Raw genomic sequence first — 24590 nt, 5'->3', positions numbered from 1 at the left:
GAGAGAAGTGTTGCAAAGGAGTTGCAACAGTCAAAAGAGGGAGGTCTGGGTATTACCAAATTCAGGGTGGAACAAGGTTTGGGCAGGACGGTACTTCCCGATGAGATATTCGGGAAGAATGAGTCATAAGACCTCTCCCATACACAACTGTGCGCCAAGAGGGTTTAAAAAGCCAGCGAGCTGGGGAGGAAACTGTTCTTAGTCCGCGGCGCTGAAGGAGAATCAACAAGAGGACGCAGGCGAAAGATCAGCGGAGGACCACACCCTGGGACCGGGGGAAAAGTTTGAGACTTCTCGCCGCAAAGAAGGACAAGATCCGTCAGCCCCAGCCCTGGCCCCTGAATCGGACCGTTTCCTCTGCCTCCACCCTACGATCCCTATTCAACCGCAGCAGACTTGGGGAAAAGACAAAGGTCACCTAGTGATGAAGATTTTGTCCGTCTAAAAGAGGTTGGACAGATTAACTTTGCTGCTTTTCCGGAAAAGGACTTTGCCCGGCCAGGACAGAGACTCTAACCAAGGACGTCTAAAGATTTCGGCTGCCAAGATCGACTAACATCGGGTGTGAGTTGCCCTGCCCCTAAAGCCTCGCTCAGTGAGATTAGTGACACAGGTTAGGGATAGAAATAAGATAGGATATGGTTGTTTTGGTTGATTTTATAATTTGAGATTAATACTTGTTACAAGTTTACAATTACTTTTATTAAATCTGCTTGTCATTTACCCTTGCTAAAGCTTGCTTAATAAAATATAATAAAAATAAGAAAGGAGGTTGTGGACATTGAATTCAATTGAGTCACTGTTTGATGAGGGTTCTTCTGGTATAAGTAAAATTTAAATGCATGATTCTAGAAATTGGTGGCTTCGTACTTTCCTTTGGCGAGCAATAAATAATGGCCCTGGGACTTATATCTAAGTCACTAAATCCAATCTAGCCGATAACAAGTGCACGTTATTTTAAGGAGGAAAGCTACCGTTAACAGGAGTGGTTGTTGGAACTACGCGGCAGCTAGCGCTACTCTGTCGACTGTTTCTCAACTGAAAAGGGCCGTAACTTCTGGATCTGAAGGTAGTTAGAGCTAGACGAGTTTTCTCCGCCGCCAGTTTAAACAGAAATTCTCTAGTAAACCTATGATAGGGTAAGACCCAGGTTTCAGGGATTTTCCGGACCTGTTGGACAGAGAACTGGTCAATAGTCAGTCAGTGGTGAGGTTAGGGCGTGGCTGGCTATTGCAGAATAACGAACACCATCCATGTTCATTGGATCAAGATCTGTGATACAGTTTGGAATACAGAACAGTTAAAGGAATCCTGACTTATGTCTTCATTATTTCATCTGCTGCATCTCATCCAAGCATCTGGTCCTGAGCTGAATCCTGGTCTAAGTGGTGTTCTGGCCGACACTACAGGTTCAGAGTGGTGACAAACCTGAACAGTGCCTTACAGAGTCCTTCAACTCTCGAGGAAACTCACCGACAATCAGGTTTTTCATAGTTTGGACGAAGCAACCGATGAATTGGCTTCCGATTGAAGCCAATTCATCAGAGTCCTCTGGTGCTTGCAATACACTCATTTTTAAACAGTGAGAGTATGAATGAAAAGTTAATGTACCTCAGTAACTCAGCTCGCAACTAAACTCGTTATAGATTAATTACACAGGCGCTATTACTTACGTCAGTGATAATTTCTGGGTTACAGCTACTGAATACCTGGCATTAGGATTAGAATATTACATCAGCAGTAAACAATATGTTTAAAACCTGCTTAAAGGTTATCATGTTGATTCAAATTCATTTAAATTCAAATTCAAAAATGGCATTAAATTCAAATTTAATGTCCCAAAGGGACATTAAATGTTTTTGTAACTCATTAATTCTTCAAAGAGTTATTATAGATTGTAATGGCTGTTGGCATGAAGATCTCCTGCAGCAGTCTGTATTACAGTAAATCTGATGAAGCTTCTGACTGAAGATGCTCTGCTTTCCCAAGACAGTCTAATGAAGATGATAGTCAGGGATGTCCATAATTTTCTTGATTTTATGAATAATCTTTCTTTGCCTCATCATCTCCAGAGGTTCCACAGTCGTCCCCAGAACAGAACCAGAACAGAACCAGCCTTCTTTATCAGGTTGTTGAGCCTTTTTATGTCCCTGGTAGCAGCCCCAACAGATGACGGATGAAGAGATGACGCTCTCAACAACAGACTGATAGAAGATCTGCAGCATCTTGCTGCAAACCTTGAAGGATCTTGGCTTCCTCAAGAAGTCCAGTCTGCTGTACTCGGCCTCTTGTCCATCTCTGATTCAACCAACAACTGCAGTCATCTGAGTATTTCTGCAAATGATAGAAGTGCTCTGTCTGTGAGAGGATCTACAACTTGGAACTCACTCCCTGTTTATTTAAAGTCTGTAACCAGTTTTAGAACGTTCAAAAATCAAACAAAACTCTGGTTATGTCAAAAACAGACCTGTACCCATTTTTGATGTTTTACATTTCGCTGTTTGTATATATTATGTTGTGCTTTTTTAACTGATTATCATTTCAATTTTTAGAGTTACTTTTTAAAAGCCCATCTAGGGACAAGTGCTGCGAATTAGCTGTTGCTATTGCACCATGATGCAAACATGGGACTGCTGTTTTATTCAGTTTGTCTATGTCAATGTGTGTCTGTCCTACGGAGCCCCTAAGGGGACATGGAGAAAAAAAAAAAGGAAAGAAATCTTGACTTATTATCGCGAGATCCCGACTTATTATCTCGAGATCCCGAGAAACTAAGTCAAGATCTCGAGATCCCGACTTATTATCTCGAGATCCCGACTTATGATCTCGAGATCCCGAGAAACTAAGTCAAGATCTCGAGATCCCGACTTATTATCTCGAGATCCCGACTTATTATCTCGAGATCTCGAGATCCCGACTTATTTTCTCGGGATCTCGAGATAATAAGTCGGGATCTCGAGATAATAAGTCGGGATCTCGCGATAATAAGTCGGGATCTCGCGATAATAAGTCGGGATCTCGAGATCTCGACTTAGTTTCTCGGGATCTCGCGATAATAAGTCGGGATTTCTTTCCTTTTTTTTTTTTTCTCCATGTCCCCTTAGGGGCTCCGTACTGTCCCTATCAAATAAACTTGGAAAAAAAAAAAAAAGTCAGAGTTGTGCTGGAAGTCTGAAGTGAAAAGGAATGGTGAGAGTACAGGGCCCTGTGGTGCTGCTGTGTTGCTGACCACCTGGTTAGACACACAGTCCTTCAGTCTCACAAACTGTGGTCTGTTTGTGAGGTAGTCATGGATTCAGGGACCGCATGCATAAAAGACTGCACAGTTTTCACATTAAAATTTGGTGTACGGAAAAATGTAGAAAAGTGCTGTGCACAAAAAAATTTGAATGTATAAAGCGGTGCGCACGCATGTGGCTATGCATCTTTCCTGTATAAAGGAAAATAGAGCGCAGCTGCTGGCTCGCCTGTCGTCACCCATAAATACATATGTAAATTAGTATAAATACCCGAAGTCTGCCACCACGTGAAGCAGTAACCATGGCAATGTCACTGTTTGTAGCAGTATGAGTATTCATAATAATAATAATAATATATTTTATTTAAAAAGTGCTTTATGGACACATAAGGTCACCTCACAAAAATAAAATGAATAAATTTTAAAGAAAAAAAAGTCCAAATAAAAAAATTAAGAGATCGTGTGAATGGCTGTTTGAACAGCAGAGCATTCAGCCGGGATTTAAAGAGGGTCCTCTGAGTGGGGAATGTGGTCGTTTATTCTAAATAGTGGAATCATGTGTATAACTTGTACATTTACAGAATAAAATGCTTTCTGTCCATAAAAGCGAATTCACAAAGCAGGCGTGTCTCGACTGAAGGATGACTGCAGCTGGACCGGTACCGGTACTGGTACCGCACGGCTCCTTCTTTAAGTTTTGCTCAGAGCTCCAGGATGATCAGTCCAGGCAATATAGATGCTAATAAACCATCATCAACATTTCCCAGAATATCAATATGATCTCTGATCAATCGCTCCCTCTGAATCCTTCCATTGGCGATGTTCTCCATCAGAACCAAAGCGCTCCACAATTACGTCACCTTCACGCAGCTAATAAGCTTGATCACCTTAAAAATAATCAAACCTGTCTGGAGTTAATCTGCTGATCCAACCATTTTTTCTTATTTTAGTGAAAATGAAATTACACCATAGATGCATTTCATGCGCTTTGATGCACAAAGCATTTCCAGGCCAGCCGAGAAAAAGTCCTTCCAGTGTGTCCTGGGTCTTCCCCGGGGCCTCCTCCCGGTGGGACGTGCCCGGAACACCTCACCGGGGAGGCGTCCAGGAGGCTTCCTAACCAGATGCCCGAGCCACCTCAACTGGCTCCTCTTGATGTGAAGGAGCAGTGACTCTACTCTGACTTCCTCCCGGATGACCAAGCTTCTCACCCTATCTCTAAGGGAGAGCCCAGCCACCCTACGGAGGAAACCCATTTCGGTCGCTTGTATCCAGGACCTCGTTCTTTCGGTCATGACTAGACCTGTCGCGATAAACGATAAATTAATTAATGGAATGATAAATTAAACCTATTGACCTCATTTTAATTATCAGCTTTATCGTCTCTTCCTGCCTTTTTTTCTTTCTTTTGATGACACTGAATGAAAAAAGGCTCAAAAAAGCTCTCCACTGACCCTCCTTTCCTCATTTCCTTAGTGCAATGTCCAGCGCACACTACACGAGTTGTCAGCCCATTTTCTGTGTATATTTGTAACTGGTTTTCACCTATGTGCACATAAATAAACCTAAGTTGTTCCTCTGGAAGCTAAATTGGATCTACTTCCTGCTCTTTAGGACATTGCAGAATTCCATCTCCAGCCTAGAGGTACTCTACTTACCCTGCAACATTATGCCAGTGATTTCCAAAGTAGATAAACTGTTGATAGGCCAAGATCCTATCAGTAATTACATCATGTTTTATAGTTCATAATCCTTGAGAAAATGATGAGACACTGCATGAAAGTGTGCATCAATCAAATGTAACAAACCCAATTATTGTCATCCTTCCCTCCTTTTTCCTCGCTGCTCACAGCCATCACACAGCTCCCCATGACTCAATCCTGATATGGCAATTACAGCTGCAGAGTCTTTGCTAATAACTGCAATCCAATCACTTCACAGCGTGTGTGGAAGGAAAGAAGGCCCAAGATAAATAATGACAACCCACAATTTACTTTACATTGTTATTTTTATGCTTGCTTCCTGAATAACAGGATCATCACTGGTTTTAATTTAGCTTGGAGCTCAGTTTCTTTCCTTTGCCATGCCTTTTGGAAAGCCCAGAGTCTGTGATTCTTGTTTGGATTGATAAAAATGTGAAAAGATGTCCAAATACAGGAGTGCAAATAAATCAAATACGTAGCTTATGCAACTCTATGATAAATAACAGCTGTTGATTTTAATATCCAGTGCTGATATTAGGATTTTTTTTCTACTAAAGCAACTCTTTCTGCAGAGGCTAAGCCAATGCATTAAGCCACTGAGGTGGTACACCGGGGTAAAGTTGACACGCTGATTATCTTGTCAACTGAATTAAAATCAGAGCCGTGTTTGATCGTTGTTCAAGTCATCCATTTATTTTCTTTGCATCTTGGCAATAATCATCAAAGCCAGAAAATGTATCTTTTATGACAATTCCATTCATCAAACACTTGTTGACAGCATCAGCATTCAGCGGTCAAAAAACTGTTTCCCATGTTCGGGAGGAACACCCGTCTTCACCAACAAAGGTTCCTATCAAATAGATCGCTAATGAACCATGTGACCAAATACCATTCAGAAATATGTTCATTCATAATCTGCTCCTACACTTTCAGGTCACATTGTTAAATACCAATTTGATTTAAAAAGAAATGGGAGATATGTCAACCTGCTAAGACAAAAAAATTTATAACTTGACAAGATTTGCAGATTAATTTTCAACCTGCTGTGGAACTTGCTAAATTTACTGGCAAACTATTGAAATTTACAACCACGGCTGCCACCATAGCTAATATGACTGTAAGTTTACGTAGAGAAATAAACAACACACACAAAAAGATTAAATAATTGTATTTATAATTAATAATTAAATAACCTTATGTTGTTCTTCATTAGCAGCTTGTTGCTTTGTTTGAATGTTTTCAGTATTTGTCACACACATGCATTATAAGTTTTGGTGTGATTTGAGTTATTTATTTCAAACAGATTTTTTAAAGCAAGAAAACAAGCAATCAATAGGACAGAGAAAATGTGCATATATAAAAAAGAACAAAATAATTATTGTTCTGTTTGAAAAGGAGTAAGAATAAGTGAACACTTACTTAATCCTACCCCTTATCTCAATTTAATGAAGTTAGTTGTTCAATATTTTATGGAACATGTCAACATAAATTTGCCCTGGAGCAGCTGGAGCGGCCATCCACCCTTAGCAAAGATTCAGTCTGAAAGTCTCCACACCTATAGTTGAACTTTGGGGATAATTTTCTTTGGTTCTGACTCAACAATTTTGTTCGTCTGAACATAGCAGGTTGAGCTGCTATGTTAGAGCTACAGTATTCTTATAATTGTAATTATTAATTACTTACAACCTGAGATGGACCAGTACACATTTCTTGCTGCAATAATAACTCACTAATGGCAGTCGTTATTGCACATAACTGCCATTATTATGTTAAACCTTCATTAGGTACAACATACTAATACTGTATTGCTTTCAAAACTGCCTTAAACCCTTTGCTAAGTCAGTCACTTGATCTGGATGGAATTACACTGGCCACTGGTAGAACATGTGTCATTATTGTCAGTCAAACCAGTAGACGTTGTGAGTTTACTGAGTCACAAAGACAGAATATAAAATATATTTAAACAATAAAAACTGCTGTGCAGTAAGGGCAACATGTCAACAGAAACACCATCCATCCATTATCATACATGCTTATCCCCAGTGGGGTTGTAAAGGGTGCTGGTATCTAAGTGGTCAACAGGCGAGAGGCGGGGCTGGACAGGTGACCAGTCCATTGCTGGACAACATAGCGACAGACAGGACAGATCACACCTAAGGAGAATTTAAAGAGGTCAATCAACCTGACTGTCATGTTTTTAATAAGTGTCCAAAAACATGGACACTTATTAAACTTGTGGGAGGAAACTGGAGTGCCCAGAGAGAACCCATGCACACACAGGAATGCAGAAAGACCAGGACCTTCTTGCTGCAAGACAGCAGTGCTACCAACTGTGCCACTGTACAGTTATTCTGAGTTTTGGATGCAATATTTTCTTTGTTTTTTAAAATAATTATTATAATAATAAGAGGTTCGTTCATATTAACTAATGGATAAATGGTTGCCACTTCTTTCTTAGATTTTTTTTATATTGTTTATTTCCTTTTAACTCTTCCAGTTTCTTTTTAAAGAAAAGTCTGTTTGGCTGTGAACACAACAGTTTGACCTCAGTCACATGAAATAAGTCTAGATTTTGCTATAATTTTTATTTTTATTTTCTTGGGATTTGCAAAGTTCACAATAGAATATTCCTACCAGGTATTTATAAAAAATAGTGTACTCCAAAGGAATTTGCAACCGAGTTGGTTAATTTTAAAATATACAAAATATGCATGTCAGTATTAAAAAGACAAACTGTTTACAGTTATTGACAATGAAAGCTGTGCAACAGCAGATATGTGCAAATACCAACAGAAATGTCGACCAGAATAAGTAACGTGGTGCAGATACCAACTTATTAAACTTGCTGGAGGAAGTGATGGTTGGCTTCTGGGAAAGAGGATCTACTGAAGGAGGTCTCCAGTTCAGCAACAAGAGTGATGCTGCAAAAAAGTCCTTTCATGTGCTGCTTTAAGGCTGAACTACTGTAATTCATTACTATCTCAGGTCCAAATCCGAGGCCATGGTCTTGAGCCGGAAAAGGGCAGAGTGCCTTCTCTGGGTCAGGGAGGATGTCCTGCCCCAAGTGGAAGAGTTTAAGTATCTGGGGATCTTGTTCGTGAATGAGGGAAAAAGAGAGCGGGAGATCGACAGGCGGATTGGCGCAGCGTCTGCAGTTAAGCGGTACCGGTCCGTCGTAGTGAAAAGAGAGCTGAGCCAAAAAGCGAAGCTCTCGATTTACCGGTCGATCTAAGTTCCTATCTATGTTAGTGGCTGGTCTTAAGCTGTTTCCTCCGCGACCCGACCCCGGATAAGCGGAAGAAAATGGATGGATGGATGGAGGTCCACAAGAAACACTTAAAATCCTTGAGCTGATCTGAAATGCTGCAGCAAAAGTTCTGGGGCCTCATGCATAAAAGAGTGCCCAGTTTTCACACAAAAACTTGGCGTATGGAAAAATTTAGAAAAGTGCAGAGCACAAAAAAATTCGGATGTATATAGCCATATGCAACTGTCCTTTATAAATCCCAACTTGCGGGAAACAGAGTGCAGCTTCTGGTCCGCTCTGTCGCCACCCATAAATACATATTATTGTAAATTATTATAAATACCCAGAAATCTGCCACCACATGAAAGCAGTAACCATGGCAACGCCCTTGTTTGTAGCAGTATAAGTATTTATAATAATAATAATTATATATTTTATTTAAAATGTGCTTTCAGGGCACATAAGGTCACCTCACAAAAATAAAAATAATACATTTTAAAGAAAAAAAATTCAAGTTAAAAAAATATAAAATAAAGAGATCGTGCAAATGCCTGAACATCATGGCGTTCAGCCGGGATTTAAAGACAAACAGCGTGTCAGAGAGTCTTTGAGTGGGAATGTGGACGTTTATTCTAAATAGTGGAATCATGTTCATAAGTTGTACATTTACAGGATAAAGATGCTTTATGTCCATAAAGGCGCATCCACACAGCATGCGACTCGACTGAAGGATGACAGCTGGACCGGTACCGCTTGGCTCCTTCTTTAAGTTCTGCTCAGAGATCCAGGATGATCAGTCTGGATTAATCTAAACACTAAACCATCGTCATCATTTCCCATCAGATCAATATGATCTCGAATCAATCGCTCCCTCTGAATCCTTCCGTTGGCGATGTTCTCCATCAGAACCAAAGCGCTCCACATTTACACGGCTCACCTTTATGAATCTACTTTTATACGTCTACACAACTTGATCATCTTAAAAATAATCAAACCTGTTTGGAGTTAATCTGCTGATCCAACCCTGTTTTCTTTTTTTTTAGTGAGAATGAAATTACACCATAGATACATTTCTGCATCTTCGGCACACAGACCGATGCGTTACATCTTTATGGGACAAAAACTGAGGAAAATTATTTACATTGGAGTGAGGTTTTCACATCTTTTTATTTTTATTTTCTTTATGTTGTGTGTGTGTTAGGTTATTGTCTGAGGATAAATGCAGTTCGATTTCATTGTTTACATTTAAACACTAAAATATTAAAATCATGAAAAAAAAACCCACCAGATTTGATGCTTCTTGGTCTAAATAACTGAATGTCGTCAGATTTCAGTGTATTTAGGTGAATTTTGGCACTTTTTAGTTTGATATTATTCACAGAAAAAGTTTGCGTGGCTGCAGCACATTTTCAGGCCAGCGAAAAAGTGTGTGTATCAGTGTTGTGTTCAAGACCACCTAACCCGAGACCAAGTCAAGACCAAGACCAGAGTGTATCGAGACCGAGACAAGACCAAGACTTTTAGGGTCCGAGACCGAGTCAAGACCAAGACCAGCTACATGACACAATAAAATGTAAAATATGATCAAAATTGCTTCTCAAAATAATCTGAAAGATCCATATTCCCATAAAAACACCTAGATATTAAATACTTAATACATTTTACCAATATTAAATATTCCATTTCTGTGCTACAATGTGTGATGGTCTCGTGCCATCCCTAAAAACATAACACCCTGGGCATTTGCCCATATTGCTCATGTAAGAAACCACCACTGTTGTACCATTAAACATAGCAATTGAGGCAATGCCCTGACGGTAAATAACGCTCAACTATGAACACTGACCAAGGAGCAACAAGCAAGAAGTAACCAAACAGAAGGCGCTCACCGTGACTGTTTTCACTCTCTCTCCCAGTACATGAAGCCAGGCAGTCTGACACCATGGCAGACATTACAGCTGCCACTTTGAACAAAAACAATCAAAGAGCAATGCGCATGCTCTACGTGCTCTTTCATTCTTGTGTTTTAGTTATTTGTTAATTTAAATATCAACGTACATAATTAAATAAAATAATGATGCAGTGTACACAGAGCATTACAAGAACAAAGAACGGGTGTTCTGTCAGGTCAGATCGTCATACGCTTAGCACGAACTCACGGTGTTCTGTCAGATCAGCATACGTTGTCAGATAGTCGTACGCTTAGCTCAGACATGCATACGCTGTCATTACCATATGATTTTATTTAAAAAGCAACATAGAATCATGACGTAGATCATTATTAACAGTTATTAACAGTTGTATGGCATCCAGCTGCAGCCAGACCTGCTTTAAATACACTTTGAAACCACGACAACGCATGTATATCTATCTAGTTATCATTTTATGTTCATATTATAAACAATTTAATGACTTATTTTCATCATAACTTGTTGCGTATGGTGACCTGACAACTACTCTGATGGTCGGACTTCTTAATGCGCATGCGCAGGCATGGTACTCACTGCATGTATGCTAGCAATACAGAATCATGAGTAGATCGTCGTACACTTTGTTAACAGTTGTATGGCATCCTGACTTAGTGGTTAAGTGAGTTTTACACGGGCGTGTGTGGCGTGTGTTGTAGCTGACTCCAGCTGCAGACCCTGCTTTAAATACACTTTTTATACATGCCGACTCCTATGTAAAATATGACGCCACACATTTTTTGTGTACGCACGCTTCATGCATGAGGCCCCTGATGAAAATCAAAAAGGAAAATCATATTTCTTCTGTTTTAGCTTCCCTTCATTGACTTGCTGTTACATCCAGAACAGAATTTAAGATTCCTCTTCTCACATATACAAAGCTCGTATAATCACCTATATCATACATCTGAGATCTGATTGTTCCAGATACTCCTAGCAGAGCACTCTGCTCTCAGACTGCAGGCTTACTGCTGGTTCCCAGAATCTCAAAGAGCAGAATGGGAGCCAGATCTAACTATTGTGAGAAGCTTGTGGAAAAATTGCCTCAAACAGCTCTCTCTCTCTCTCTCTCTCTCTCTCTCTCTCTCTCTCTCTCTCTCTGCATTTAGCAAAAAAAAAAAAAAAAAAAAAAAAAAATCAATAATCATAATTTACCTAAAACAGGAGAAGTATGCAAACTTCTGGTTTCAACTATGAATGTTCTCTGATGTGGGAAATAATTTATGACAGTCACTGCACACAAAAAATAGAGAATAAAATGAAAATATGTATTTGACTTTTAAAATGTATAAATAAATAATCTTATTGTAAACAGTGGTGATTATCACTGCATAAGTAATAGTTGGCAGATACTTGTTAAAAAATTTCCAACAATGAAAATTACATATCTTTAGAACAGAAGGAAATCAGATGGAAACTAGTTGAAAAATTCAACCATTGAAACATCTAAGCAAATAATTCTGAACAAACAATTAAATAAAGAGCTTTTCAAGTCAGAAGGATTTTTAAGCTGAGTATTATCTTCTTGATTTTGAAATCACTGGAAAGAAAAACACTTGGTGTCTCTGATAAATTGCTCAACAGGAGGCAGAGCCATAAAGCACAAAATCTTATTGGACAATCAGTCAGTTAATTTCCCCTTGCCTGAGTCTTCTACTAAATTGGAATCCCCACAGTGGTGAAGTCAATTGGCAATTTGGGAAGAGAAGTGCTTTGAGGTACTCTACTTCAATTGAATCAGAGAGCAAAATTTCTAGAAAGTGCTATGAAAAGAAAGGGCAGTACAAACAAAGCACTGGGAGATTTTTCAAGAGGAAAGGCTTAAAAATAATGACATCTTTGGAGCAAGTGTGTTATGCCTGAGAGCTGTTCTAGCTTTGTTTAACTGGTTTAAAGAAATGCTATCTCAATTTAATTTTCCCTAAACAAACCTTGGTCTCAGACCCCATTCCTCGAGAGCCAAAGCCCTGCAACTTTTACCTGTGTCCCATGGCCTACATATTGGCATTACATGGTGAAACTGAGACACATCTTAAAGTTGCAGGATGCCAGCCCTTGTGGAATGCCATTTGAGACCTCTGGTTTAACCCATGGAGTCTAAGGTCAGTCTTCAAGGTCTGGTGTCCACCTTGCATCTTTCCCTGATGCAATGCACCTGAATCAAGTGATGGGTCATTAGCAGAACTTTGACATGATGAGGATGTAGCTGTTGGAATCAGCTGTGATGAAACAGAGACTCTAAAACAGGGGTGTCCAAAGTCGGTCTTCGAGGGCCGGCATCCTGCATGTTTTAGTTCTATCCCTTGTGGTTGCAACAACCTCCTCAGTAAGTCAGTGTTCTGCTTAGGCCTCTAATGAGCCATCATTTGATGCAGGTGTGTAAAACCAGGGAGAGAACCAGGGGAAAACCACAAGCTGAAAGCATCTGGCAGCGTGGTTATGACAGAGGCATAAAAAAGGAAATAATCAGGGAGTGACACAAGGTGCAAGGAATAACAGAAATGAGGGACATGACATGGATCAGCTCAAAACAAAAGACACAGAGCAAGATATGATCACAATATCTTCATAATCTAACAATTCAAAGCAACAACACATATACGTTATGGGCATCAAACCATAACATATATGATTCGCCCTCATCGTTGCAACCATGCTCTTGTTCCCCGGATTTGCCCCTTTGTCTTGCCCTTGTTGAATTGTCTATGATTGCCCATCTGGATCTTGACCCACGCCTGTTTTGAATACTCCGCTCATGCCCACTCCCACAGATACCTACTCTGCTCTCTGCCTCATCGTGCATGACCTCGGCCCGTCTGACCAAGGATTTGGATCTGGATTTGGTACTTCTGCTGAATGTGGAGTAGAACGGTATTCGTCTTCACGGAGCGTAGCGGAATTGGGGCGCTGTCCTGGATCAGCGTTTCTTCTTCCCGGGCACTCCCTCCTGACCCCTGCATCAGTGCAGCATCTGTTCTTTTTCTCGTCCCTCAGCTGATCACTTCAGTACCTGGTCGCCAGGGCAGGTTAGTGTTCTCTCCTCACACACTAACTGATTCCTTCGGTAATATTTCTCCAGTCACCAATCTCTCCTCTCCACCCCTCCTTGCGGTGCTGGAACTGACGATCCAGTGTGCCTGGTCTGAGCTGTGTTTTAATAAATCTGAGCTTTCTACTCACTCCTGTGTTGTGGCTGATTTTCCGGGTTCTTCTACTGAGTCATTACAGTTATGTTGTTCAGCACTATAGCTATTTGGTTCTTCTCTTGTTCTGCTGCTTTCTATCTCAGGAAACATTTGTAAATGAGATTTTTAATCTCAGTGAGTTTTTTAAACCTAGATGACTGAAAGGGGGAAAAACTATGACACTACTGACAACACTGGTTGCTGTTTCATGGACAACTGCAAATCAAAGTTGCATACTTAGTGTTGTAGTGAAGACCACCTAACCCGAGACCAAGTCAAGACCAAGACCGGCCCCCCGTGCTACATGACACAATAAAATGTGAAACATGATCAAAATTCGTTCTTAAATTGATCTGACAGATTCACATTCCCATAAAAACACCTAGATATTAAAAACTTAGAGCTGAAACAAATGTAACCAATATCATTATCAATTCAAATTCTTCATTCTGCTTTGCTTCCATCTCTGTGCCACAATCCGCAGAGGTCTCATGCCATCCCTAAAAGATAACACCCAGGGCATTTGCCCATATTGCCTATGTTAGAAACCACCACTGTCTACCCCATGAAACATAGCAATTAAGGTGATGCTTTAATGGTAAACAACGCTCAATTATGAACACTGACCAAGGAGCAACAAGCAAGAAGTAATGACTGTCCATGACTGTTCTCACCCTCTCTCCCACTGCATGAAGCCAGGCAGCACAGTGCTGCAATGTCTGCCACATGACAGGTGATGAAAACAATCAAAAAGCAATGAGCATGTTCTGTGTGCTCTTCTGTTCTTGTGCTTTATTTATTTGCTAATTAAATAAATATCTATGTATATAATTAAATAAAGGCTGCACAGTGGTTTCAGTTGGTGACACTGTTGCCTTGCAGCAAGAAGGTTTTGGGTTCGATTCCCGGCCCCGGTCTTTCTGCATGGGGTCTGAATGTTCTCCCTGTGCGTGCGTGGGTTCTTTCCGGGTACTCTGGCTTCCTCGCCCAATCCAAAAACATGACTATCAGGTTAATTGGTTTCTCTAAATTGTGCTTAGGTGTGAGTGTGTGTGTGTGCATGGTTGTTTGTCCTGTCTGTCTGTGTTTCTCTGTGACAGACATTATGTAATATCCGCATATTGCAGAATGCGGATCATTCTGCAATATGTGAATGTCATATATTGCAGACTTTGGTCACGGCGTTGTCCCATATATATGACACGCAAGTCAACACCTCCGCATAATAATTCAGCGCAGTGAGTGACAATTTTTCATTGCAGATGCAATTTGTCCTTGCACAGCTAGCTTTGCTAACATCACGTCCAAAGAGCTGACCTTTTTTGAGCTTATTTTCTAAGTGACGATAAAAGTTAGACGTAGTACCACAGTCTGTGAAAGCAAAGTGCTGATGAATTTACATGTCGCCATCATATTTCTTATGATTTATATAGCAGGATACTACTACTAATGATAAGACAGACATCTACCGCTCAGAGAAAACCATTGCGCATTGTATCAGAGTGCCGCATGAGTTAAAGGGGGAGGTGATGTGTGACAGCAGAAACAGAAACACTAAGTTATCGCTTGGATTTTGATCTGTTTATTTTGCATCCAGTGAAAACAAAGTTTAGCAAATGAACTGGACAATATGTTGGCAATTTAGTGACTTTACCGCAGTTGTGGTCTTGACCAGTCTTGAAATAAAATCCAGAGTCCTCAACGCCCGAGACTGAGACCAGACAGAGATCAAATGCAGCCAAGTCCGAGACAAGACCATCAAAAAGTGGTCTCGAGACCAAGACCAGTCTCGAGTACTACAGCACTAGCATACATGTTATATGTGCTGTTTTTGTTTTCTTGAAGGCTTTTTACACTGTCAGCAGATATCAGTGATTCTTGAGAAGAGCGAAAAAATATGTCTGCTGCATAAAGCACAGAATAAAATATACATGCAATATAATTTCTTCAAATAACTGACGAAACTAACCTGGACAATGTCAGCACAACAATCTATGTTGTGTTGAAGGTGCTGGTGTCAGAGTTGGCCTTCCTCTCATGAGGTCTATTAAGATCTGCCAGTGTTCTGGGGAAATTAATGTTGTTGACATAAAAATGCATATTATACTGATGATTTTAAACTTAATGAACTGCTTGACAAATGTAACCAGTATTGTGAAACAGATGACTTTGAGATGTGAAATCAGTAAGGATCAATTATTTTAATGTACAACCAGTATTTTGTGATCAACTTTGAAATGTGTATTAGTAAGGATATTGGGGTATTGTGATTAACTTTGACATACGAGACTGGTATGTTGTAATGACTAACTTTGTTGAGTGTGACCTGAGGTTGAAGTGCTGACAACAGCAGTTGACCTTAGAGCAAAGTTTAAGAGTTTGGAAGAGTGATAGGTAATGCTGGCAAAACGTCTGGAGAGAAAAGGGAAGTGAGACTGGAGCGAGCTGAACGGAAACACAGGGAGAGCAAAGATAAACGTATGGCCCGGCCCAAAACAGGAACTGAAACTGCTGAAGAGAAGGAAAGTTTGCAGGCTAAAGGATGGAGTGTGACCCATGAGCAGTCCTGGGACAAGAACACATGACAGGCCCAGAACAAGAAGACATGACATAATGTCTCAAAAGAAAAGGTGGCTCTGAGATAATCTATTAAAGCAGACAACCAATGGAAAAAGGTGACGTGAGAGTGACCTTTGAGCATTTCTAGGATGCTTAAAAGTCAGCTGCAAAAGAGGAGAAGTGGGTTTTTCCTTCCGTAAGGTCTGCATGGTCACAAAGATGGATCAATGATGCCTTGGATCTACGCGGAGGAGACCTCTGAGCTGAGGGGCTGCAGCAGAGCACGTGTATGAAAAAAAGGAAATTCCCCAAGACCCAATACCACAGCTTTGGATTAAGACTCACTCTGGCATCCTAGAGGATGGCCATGGGCCTCCACTCATGCTGGGAACTGGGTCCCCCTCCCTCTACCAGGACCGATCCCATACCAACGGACCATGCTGGAGCTTGTGGTTCAGTTGTCCGTCTCACAAATTGTTCTCCCAGGCAGTGATAGAGATTAGGGTGAGAGATGTTGGATTGAAGTTGATTTTATTATATCATTGTCTCTTTGATTTAATGTTTGCATCTATTTTCTGCTACTATGTTTTTTATTTTAAACTATGTAGTAGGTGGATGGTGTCTGCAAAAGCCCTTGTCCAGGAGCAGAACTCAATAGTTTATAAAAATAGTTAAAAACAATTCAAGGAATTCTAAGGAATACTAAAGTAATAAGTTATGGCAACTAAGTATGAATATTCAAATAAGTAATCATGCAAATATCAATACATTTAATTAAAAATCATTTGTATTTATTTTCCAACTCAATTGAAATTGAGTTTTTGTCAATACAATCAGATAAAATAAGAATGTAAAGAAATCAGGCATTATTGGGAGGCATCAGAAGTTCCGAGGACCCCATGACCACTTCCTGTTTCTTCCTTTGCTAAAAGATGTAGGCAGCTCTGATTAGCTTATGTTATTCTTTAGTTTTTTCTTCCGTTTTATTCCTAAGTTTTTGTCACAACCATATTGTGTCAACACCATAACTGACAATTTACAAAATTCTGATAAAACTTTGTAAAATAAATGCTTAATTTTGGTTTATTGTAAAGATTTCAAGGAACTGATGAGCTACAATATGGCCTCTTTCAGATTAGCATCATATAAATTGAGGTAGTTTGGCTTTTTTTCAACACCGTCAGTTTTTACCTGACAGTATTTTCTTCCTTAGTGATGTTTACAAATCTCACTCAAGTGGGCAGTTAATACATTTTAATGTATTTTCACATAAATAGCATTACTTCACATGCATCAAATATTTCTTTTTAAATATGTTTCTGTTTATTTTCAGAAACGTGTAGTTTTATGAGGGTGGAAGAGGAAAAAATTAAAAATATCAATGATCTGATAAGAGGCATGTTGTATGCTGTACAACATTTCAGCATTTATTTCAACAAGAATGAACAATGCACCTAGTTGTCATTCTAAGTGCAGTGTTTTCTTTTTACTCACTGGTTCGTCACCACTGTCAGTTCTGTCAACTCTGTCAGATGGACTTTATGTTGTTTTTTGTTTTAAATAATATTTCTTTTGTTTCTTGAGAAGCATTTGTCTGTAAAATTAAGTAAAAATATAGGTTCATTAAAAATAATTTTAAATTTGTTTTTGTCTGACGGTGTGGACAAAGTTCTGAGTCAAGTCCAGTAAAATTGTAATTTTCAAAATTGCTGCAACTGGGAACCTGCACTCTAACATCTTTACATTTCCAAGCAAAGAGATCACTGGGACTAGTATCACTATTCAAATTTGTTTTTATTAATAACTTCACTTACTTAATGCTTACTGCTGCAGCAATTTTAATGTATACAATTATACAATTTAATACAACAACCTTGTATATTCTAGAACCATCTGCCGGAATACACAGCTTAGGCAGCCAGTGTTTACTGTAACAGCAGGCAGAGACTGTAACTCGAAGAGTAGTCATCTTGCAATTGGAAAGACGATGGCTGAAGTCCAATTTCCTATGAAACTGCGTTCAGTTTCCCACTGATGTGTATATAAGTGTCTGAATGTATCTATCTTTATAACATAGAAAGTACTCCTGGATCAGTGGTTGTGTGTCTTTCTGTGCCTTCTCAAACACCCAGTCGGCCAAGGCAGATGGCCGTTTATGTTGAGCCAGGTCCTGGCTCTGCTGGAGGTTTTTTCTTATTAAAATGAAACTTTTCCTTTCTTTCTTTTTACTGCATGCATGCTCAGTATGATGAATAATTGCAAACTCAACCCAATGTAATCTGCTGGGTGTCTTTAATTCTTTTTCCTACACATTTTTAGAATAAACAGAACTAGACTGTGTTGTTATCAAATACAAATAAATCAAATAAAGTTTAAGAAAAATAGGAAAAAATATATTCACCAGTATGGAGGAGACAATAAGGGATCGATTGGACAATGAATCTGAGACATTAGTTGTCTTTCCCTTCTGATTGTCAGTCATATTGAGGCCACTTGCTGGATCCCAGGTACCAATCTGTAAAAGAAAAAAAACATTGTCCTAGCATGAAGTATCTTATGCAGGAAGGCTTAAGAATAATCAGTAACCCATTTTGAAACTTATCGCCTTCACTTTCACTTTTTCCCAAAATGAAAGCAGGGAATCAAGTAAGGAATATTTTGTGTGACATTCAGTCGAGCATAAAATAATCAATCCACTTGATTTCTATAGCACATTTCAAAAACCACAAAGGTAACTAAAGTGCTTTACATTAGAAATGTGTAAGAAACATACACAGATACAGAAATAACATGTTAAGAGAACAGAAACAGAAACACTGTCCCCACAGTGGGAAAATTCAGGTCCAACAGCAGTATGTAGGTACACCCAAATATACCGCACAAGATTATAGTATGCTGGGTCTCTATAGTATTTTTACTTCACCATCAGTGGAAAATAAAATTGTGCACCTTTAAATTTTACTGAAACTTTTATGTAAATTTTTATTCAATGCAACTATTTCTTTGTTTACTTAGAAAAAAGGCATGAAATGAAAGATAAAACTAATTCCAGTTTTTGTAAGTTTACCTTACAGATTATACGACTGTGCTGGTAACTTTACCATCTTTCCCTTTCAGTTCAACACAAAGATTATCTGTACGGCATCCTGGGGAAACAGTTGACAGTAATCTGACCCCTCAACCCTTTCATGGCTGTTTTCTTCTTGACACCCACAGGGACCAATGTTACATCTGATCTAAGATTCTGATCTGCCTCATGGCCTTTTGAGGTGCTAACCAGTGGGAGCTGAAAAAGGGAGGGAGGAATGTACATGGCAGAGAAGCAAAGTGGAAGAGGACACAGCAAAGATCAGATTATGCCTCAAGGCTTTTCATGTTTCAACTCTTACTTTAGGTGTGTAAAGGCAAGTCTCCTAAACACCATCCCCTGCTCTTCATCCAGCTTCTCAACCCAAAGCATCACTAGAGGGGACCACAGACACTCCAACCCTCATCAGCCGCACACTCCTCCGCACCTATGATAATCTGAGTGAGTTCTTGAGATAGTCTTTGGAATTGCAAATCAACCCTTTAATTCAAGTTTCATGAGACTGGAGGGCTTTTGAATGAGTTTTTATTAATGGAGTAAATTATTCATGGAGGTGCCAGAACACACACTACATAGACCAAAGGTCAGAAGATGCTGAGAGGAATGCGCCAGTGAGAATAATGAAGTTGAAAGTGCTTGCAGTTCCATGAGTGAATATTATTTGTATCAGCAACATTAGTTGGTTCTTCTCTTGTTCATAATCTTGTAAATCTCTGAGTGGAGAACAATGTCGTTGTGCTATTCTGAGGATGCTTCTCTCCATCTGAGAACACCAATATAGTTGAGCAAATGCCATATTGGAGTTTAGATCTATAGCCTGAGCCTGACTTGAAATTTGGACTGGGTCGGGGCACAATTATATGGATGATGATCAGGTTGGCCTCTAGCTTCTGTGGTGGTTTTTTATAAACCTAGTATACATACAGAACGGAGAAAACTAAATGAAAATGTGTGATATAAATCTATCCCAATCTGCTTATTCCAATCTAAACAGAAGAGTAGGCAGCTTATCCTGGTGAGGAAAGAAATAAAGTAAGGTGCAGAAGTTAATCAGCCTTAATGAGCTCAAACTGCTTTCTTATTGTATGTTGGAGCTGCTCTGTGGTGGCTCATGCCACCACACGCCTCCTGCACTCCAAAAGACCCCAGCATCTTCAGCAGGTAGAGTCAGCTCTGACCTTTCATATAAAGAGCATCAGAGTCATTATTCATGACTCTGATGCTTAGTGTTCATGGAGAACAATAAGCTGGTAATGCCACAGCAACAGAGGCATGAACAGCTTGAGATACTTGTTACAAACTACAAATCACTGCATTAGCCATACAGAGTAATGTCCGTCATAAAAGTAGAGCTTGAAAGCTTAAGTCAAGGCAACAAGGAGCATTATAAGTCTGCCATCAAAATTGTCACAACAATACAAAGATGCAGTGAAGAAAGGATAACCCAGGAAACACTGGTACCTAACCAAAAAATGGGTCTGTGGAGCCTTCCCAGCAACCTCAAGGTCCCAACTTAAGAGATACATTAGAGAAGTGGATTATTAGAGAATGTAGTTTTGAATATGATTTTGCAAGGATCTTTCCATCTTACCACACTGTTGGAACTCTTTAGCAGCTAAAGTTGAACACAAAGATCAATCATGTCATAGTTAACATGCTGAATTGTAAGTAGTGGTGTCGAGGAATTCAATTTGAAGTGTCAGTCATTTGTCAAATATTAAAACATGTATAACTAGGATGTAGCAATTACAATTAGCTCAGGGACCAGGTCAACATTGGTCCATAGATGTTTTTTGAGTTAACTCTAAGTCAACTTATCAAATATGTTTTAACCAGGGTTTGTACATTTTACGTGTGGCTTGAAGCCTCCAATTATTTCAACATTACCAGTCTTACAGGAGCAAATTAGATCTTAACAGAAATTAAACCAGGTGGTGTTAAGAGAGGAAAAATTCTTGAACTTTAAAACCTTTTGACTCGTTAAATCCTCTCTTATGCCCGGGTTCACAAAAATGCTGTGCGCAAAGACTGAGATCACGCAGAGATAACAGCGTCACAATAATCAGCATTTATTCAAGACAGATGCAAACTATCACCAGACAAACACATCACAAACCATCAGAAAACTCAGAGCACAAACAACACATGAATTTACCTGAGAGAGAAAAAGACAAAAGATGGAAACGACAAACACAAAGCAAAGACGTCTTTGGAGAAGTTGCAAGAGCAAAATCTGATTTGTTACTTCTGTGTAGAAAGTTTTATCTTCTTTTCTTTAATTTATTCAAATAAGGCGTATCTTTGCTCATCCAACCAGGAGCTGTCTCTGACCCTCTATCTGAAGCCTAAAACCCCTGCTGTGTTTACGGCTTTTCACAGATGAGTGTGAAAAGCTACAACTTCTACTGTATTGTTTTCCCACACAGACAAAAGGCAGTTCAAACGATCCTAGCAAACCATCTGCTGTAACTACAGGTAACATAAAGGTCAAAAAGTCAGAATACATTACTAATTTCAAAACCACAATTAGGCCATTTGAATCAAGACGTGTTAAGTTTTAAAACTAGCTTATTTTAAATGTATTTTCTCAACAGTTCCCTCTTTTAATCTCTTAATAGAGATTACACTCTAAAATCTAAATTTAAAATATGCTATGCGGTAATATAAGCCTAGATTCAGAAACACCATATTATAACTGATAAATTAAGCCCCTCTTTTTGCATAACATTTGTTGTTAAAATGTTGGCATATTCATTGCAAATAAAATCAGACCAAATCAGACAGCAAAATCATATAGAGGATTAAAATCCTAAAATACATGTTCAAAATAATCTAGCCCATAGTCATGTCTTACCAAAAAGATGATTTAAAATGCATGATTTTTATCAATGCTTCACAGAAACCTTACCACAAATCTTAATGTTATACTTAAAATGATATTTTAGAAAAGTCAATCAAGTATTCCTGATACAAATAGGATGTTACACAAATACTTGTCCAAAATTATCCCTGCAATAAATGAGCAAGTTAGATACAAAATACTGCATATAAAAGACTTACAAACTATTAATAAACCTCCAGTTGAATAGTTTTGTACAACAATTTTTTTTTTTTTTTTCTCACATATCTTCATTTTGTGTCTCTGTGTTTATTGGTGCTCCTTGAAGTAAGATGAGTTCGTTGGAAAGATGAAAACTTGGTAATAGAAATAACAAAGATGATCCTCTGGTCTCCAGCAGCTCATTTTCCTTATAGTTTTGAACTCAGGGTTGTCAGCTGAGCAACCGATGCTCACCTTTTTTGGGATTTATTGTGCCCACAATTTGGTGAGTTTAACAAAGAGGTCGTTCCCTCTTTTCCAATTTGATGACATCAAAAGCATAATAGAATGAAAGAAATCCTGATGAACATCTAGGTGTGAGGTCGTCCTCCGGCCAGGGAAGATCCTCAGGTTGGTTCTTTGTTATTCAATGAGGTCATCCACTGGTCACCATACTGGAACAGAGTCTGTCGCCTATCTAGAGCTCCTTAATGTAGTTTAAAATAAAATAAGTAATTCCTCACAATTTGAATTAATATTTTATTTACACTAATTTATTAATTAATACTCTAATTATTCTGTACTATTTTAAGTCATATATTGTTCTTGTTATCAAATCTTATTTTAATAGTTATTTTATTGTATTATCAGGAAGGAAGAGATTTTGTGGTAGCTTTTAGTTTTATTTATTTCTCTTTAAAACTTTATTTCTAATTATAATTTATTTCCTTATATTAAGTCTCCTCCAGTAATTTTCCTTTTGTATTATAACTCAGTAAACTTAGCATTTTAAGAAGCTTCTCCTTTAAAACTGTATTTTATCAATCTTTTGACCCTCTTTTTATATAAGGCCTACATGAGAAATAACTGTTTGCCAATGTGCTGAACCCAAATCTTAACCACATTTTAGAAGCAGTTCCATAATTGCTAATTTGTAAATCTCCAATTTAGACCAATTTAATTTCAATCATCATATTTTCTATTTTAAAACCTTAAAGAATGATCAGCCTGTTTTACATGAGTAAAGTTAACCGTATCACTAAATATCAAAATGACTTACTTTATTCCAATCATAGTTTTAAATCCCAAAATTTCAACCATTATTACCTTTGATCTATTTATTCTTTTGAAAACCTATTTATAAAATATTTAATTGGATAATGAATTGCCGTTTTTATAGTGTTTATCAATTATCAATGCCTTTTCAGTTTTGGGGAGAAATTTGATACAGCTAAGTTTATTATTAGTTAAACAACTTATTTTAAATCATATGAAAAGAGATTCAACAATCCAACGATCACCTTCCCTGGTTTAAGAAACACTGTTTTATATAAATTATTTGAGTCAAGCAGGAAGGCAATGTAAAGGCTCTTTACCTAAAGAAATCCATAATTCACTATTGTTGAATGAAAAAGTTAAAATTATCGATTAACAATTTACAATTAACCATATCCAAAAATTGACCAGGAAGTAGGGTCTATTTCTCCTTCTCCCCCTGTTGATATAATAAAATTATCATTTCAAAAACAATTTTGAATCTGTGTCACTGTTATATAATTTGCTGAAAAACTAAAATATTGTAAGATGTTCCACCATTTCTCCAAATCATCCATCCAGTATTCAAAATAGACTGATGTTTGAATTTTCAAAGTTCTATCAGTAATATCTTATCTTTATAATATCCCCCTGTGTTTTCTTATTTCCAAAAGAAAAACAATTTACAGGTGGAAAACTAAAATCGAAGAACTTTCTCCCATTATGCTAAAATTTCAACATGTCCAATCAGTTACTCATGTGACATATAAACCAACAGTTAATTCAGTTAGTGTGTTAGTATAAAATAAAAACAAAAAATAAAATACCAAAGTGGATGAGACAGTCTCTTAATCACTAATTCTATCTGCTGCAAGCCAAGGCCGAAGTTGTACTGCCTCTGTTGTGTGCATTAATCCTACGGCACAAGCAGATGACTCTGCTTCAAATCAGATTGTGATACCAAAATATGCAATCATCACCGTAAAATTGTCCGTAAAGCAGTAGTAAAAGTAAATTTATGAAACAAAACCTTCACTGTCCCTAGTTTAAAATAAGAAAAATATCACACAGCTATTCACTAAAGTGACGTCATATTGACAAAGCGCTTCCTGAAAATCCATCAAAGGCCATTTGCATACAAATCCACTCTCTCATTCGCACTCAAGCAGACCCATTAACACCCCATTGTAAGAAAGATGCAGGATGCAACCCAGATCAAGCAGACCAAACAAATTGAGGTGTGATTTGCCCCCAACACTCTCGTAAGAGCAGGAAGACGACCCCATTCTCAGTATTTGAAAGCATCGTCAATGCTATTGGTGTGTTTTTCAGAATTCTGAATATATTTGAAGCAAAAGATTAAGTGGTGACAGGCAGTCTTTTTGGTTATAATTTCATTCCAAATAATACAGCTCCTGATGGGTTGATTGCAAAGGTCCTAGAAGGATTAAGATCTCTATCTGAGGAGATAAATGAAAATTCTGGTGTGTCCCCTTATGTCTTCATTTGAGCCTGGTTTTGTGATTAC

The 24590-nt window shown here is 38.5% G+C and overlaps 1 protein-coding gene across 1 annotated transcript in view; it reads right to left on the bottom strand.

Moving 5' to 3' along the window:
- The window catches only part of LOC106906001 (glutamate receptor ionotropic, kainate 2-like), a 184934-nt gene that overhangs the window by 3163 nt on the left and 157181 nt on the right, over window positions 1-24590 (bottom strand). Inside the window, exon 9 of the mRNA XM_088014033.1 lies at window positions 18301-18414. Coding sequence (XP_087870159.1) covers window positions 18301-18414 — 114 coding nt within the window. The remainder of the gene's footprint in view (window positions 1-18300; window positions 18415-24590) is intronic.

The sequence above is a fragment of the Poecilia mexicana genome, unplaced genomic scaffold (genome assembly GCF_051168715.1).
Source record: "Poecilia mexicana isolate PSO_F unplaced genomic scaffold, ASM5116871v1 scaffold_16, whole genome shotgun sequence".
Classification (NCBI taxonomy): domain Eukaryota; kingdom Metazoa; phylum Chordata; class Actinopteri; order Cyprinodontiformes; family Poeciliidae; genus Poecilia; species Poecilia mexicana.
This window is presented reverse-complemented; position numbering and strand designations above follow the sequence as displayed.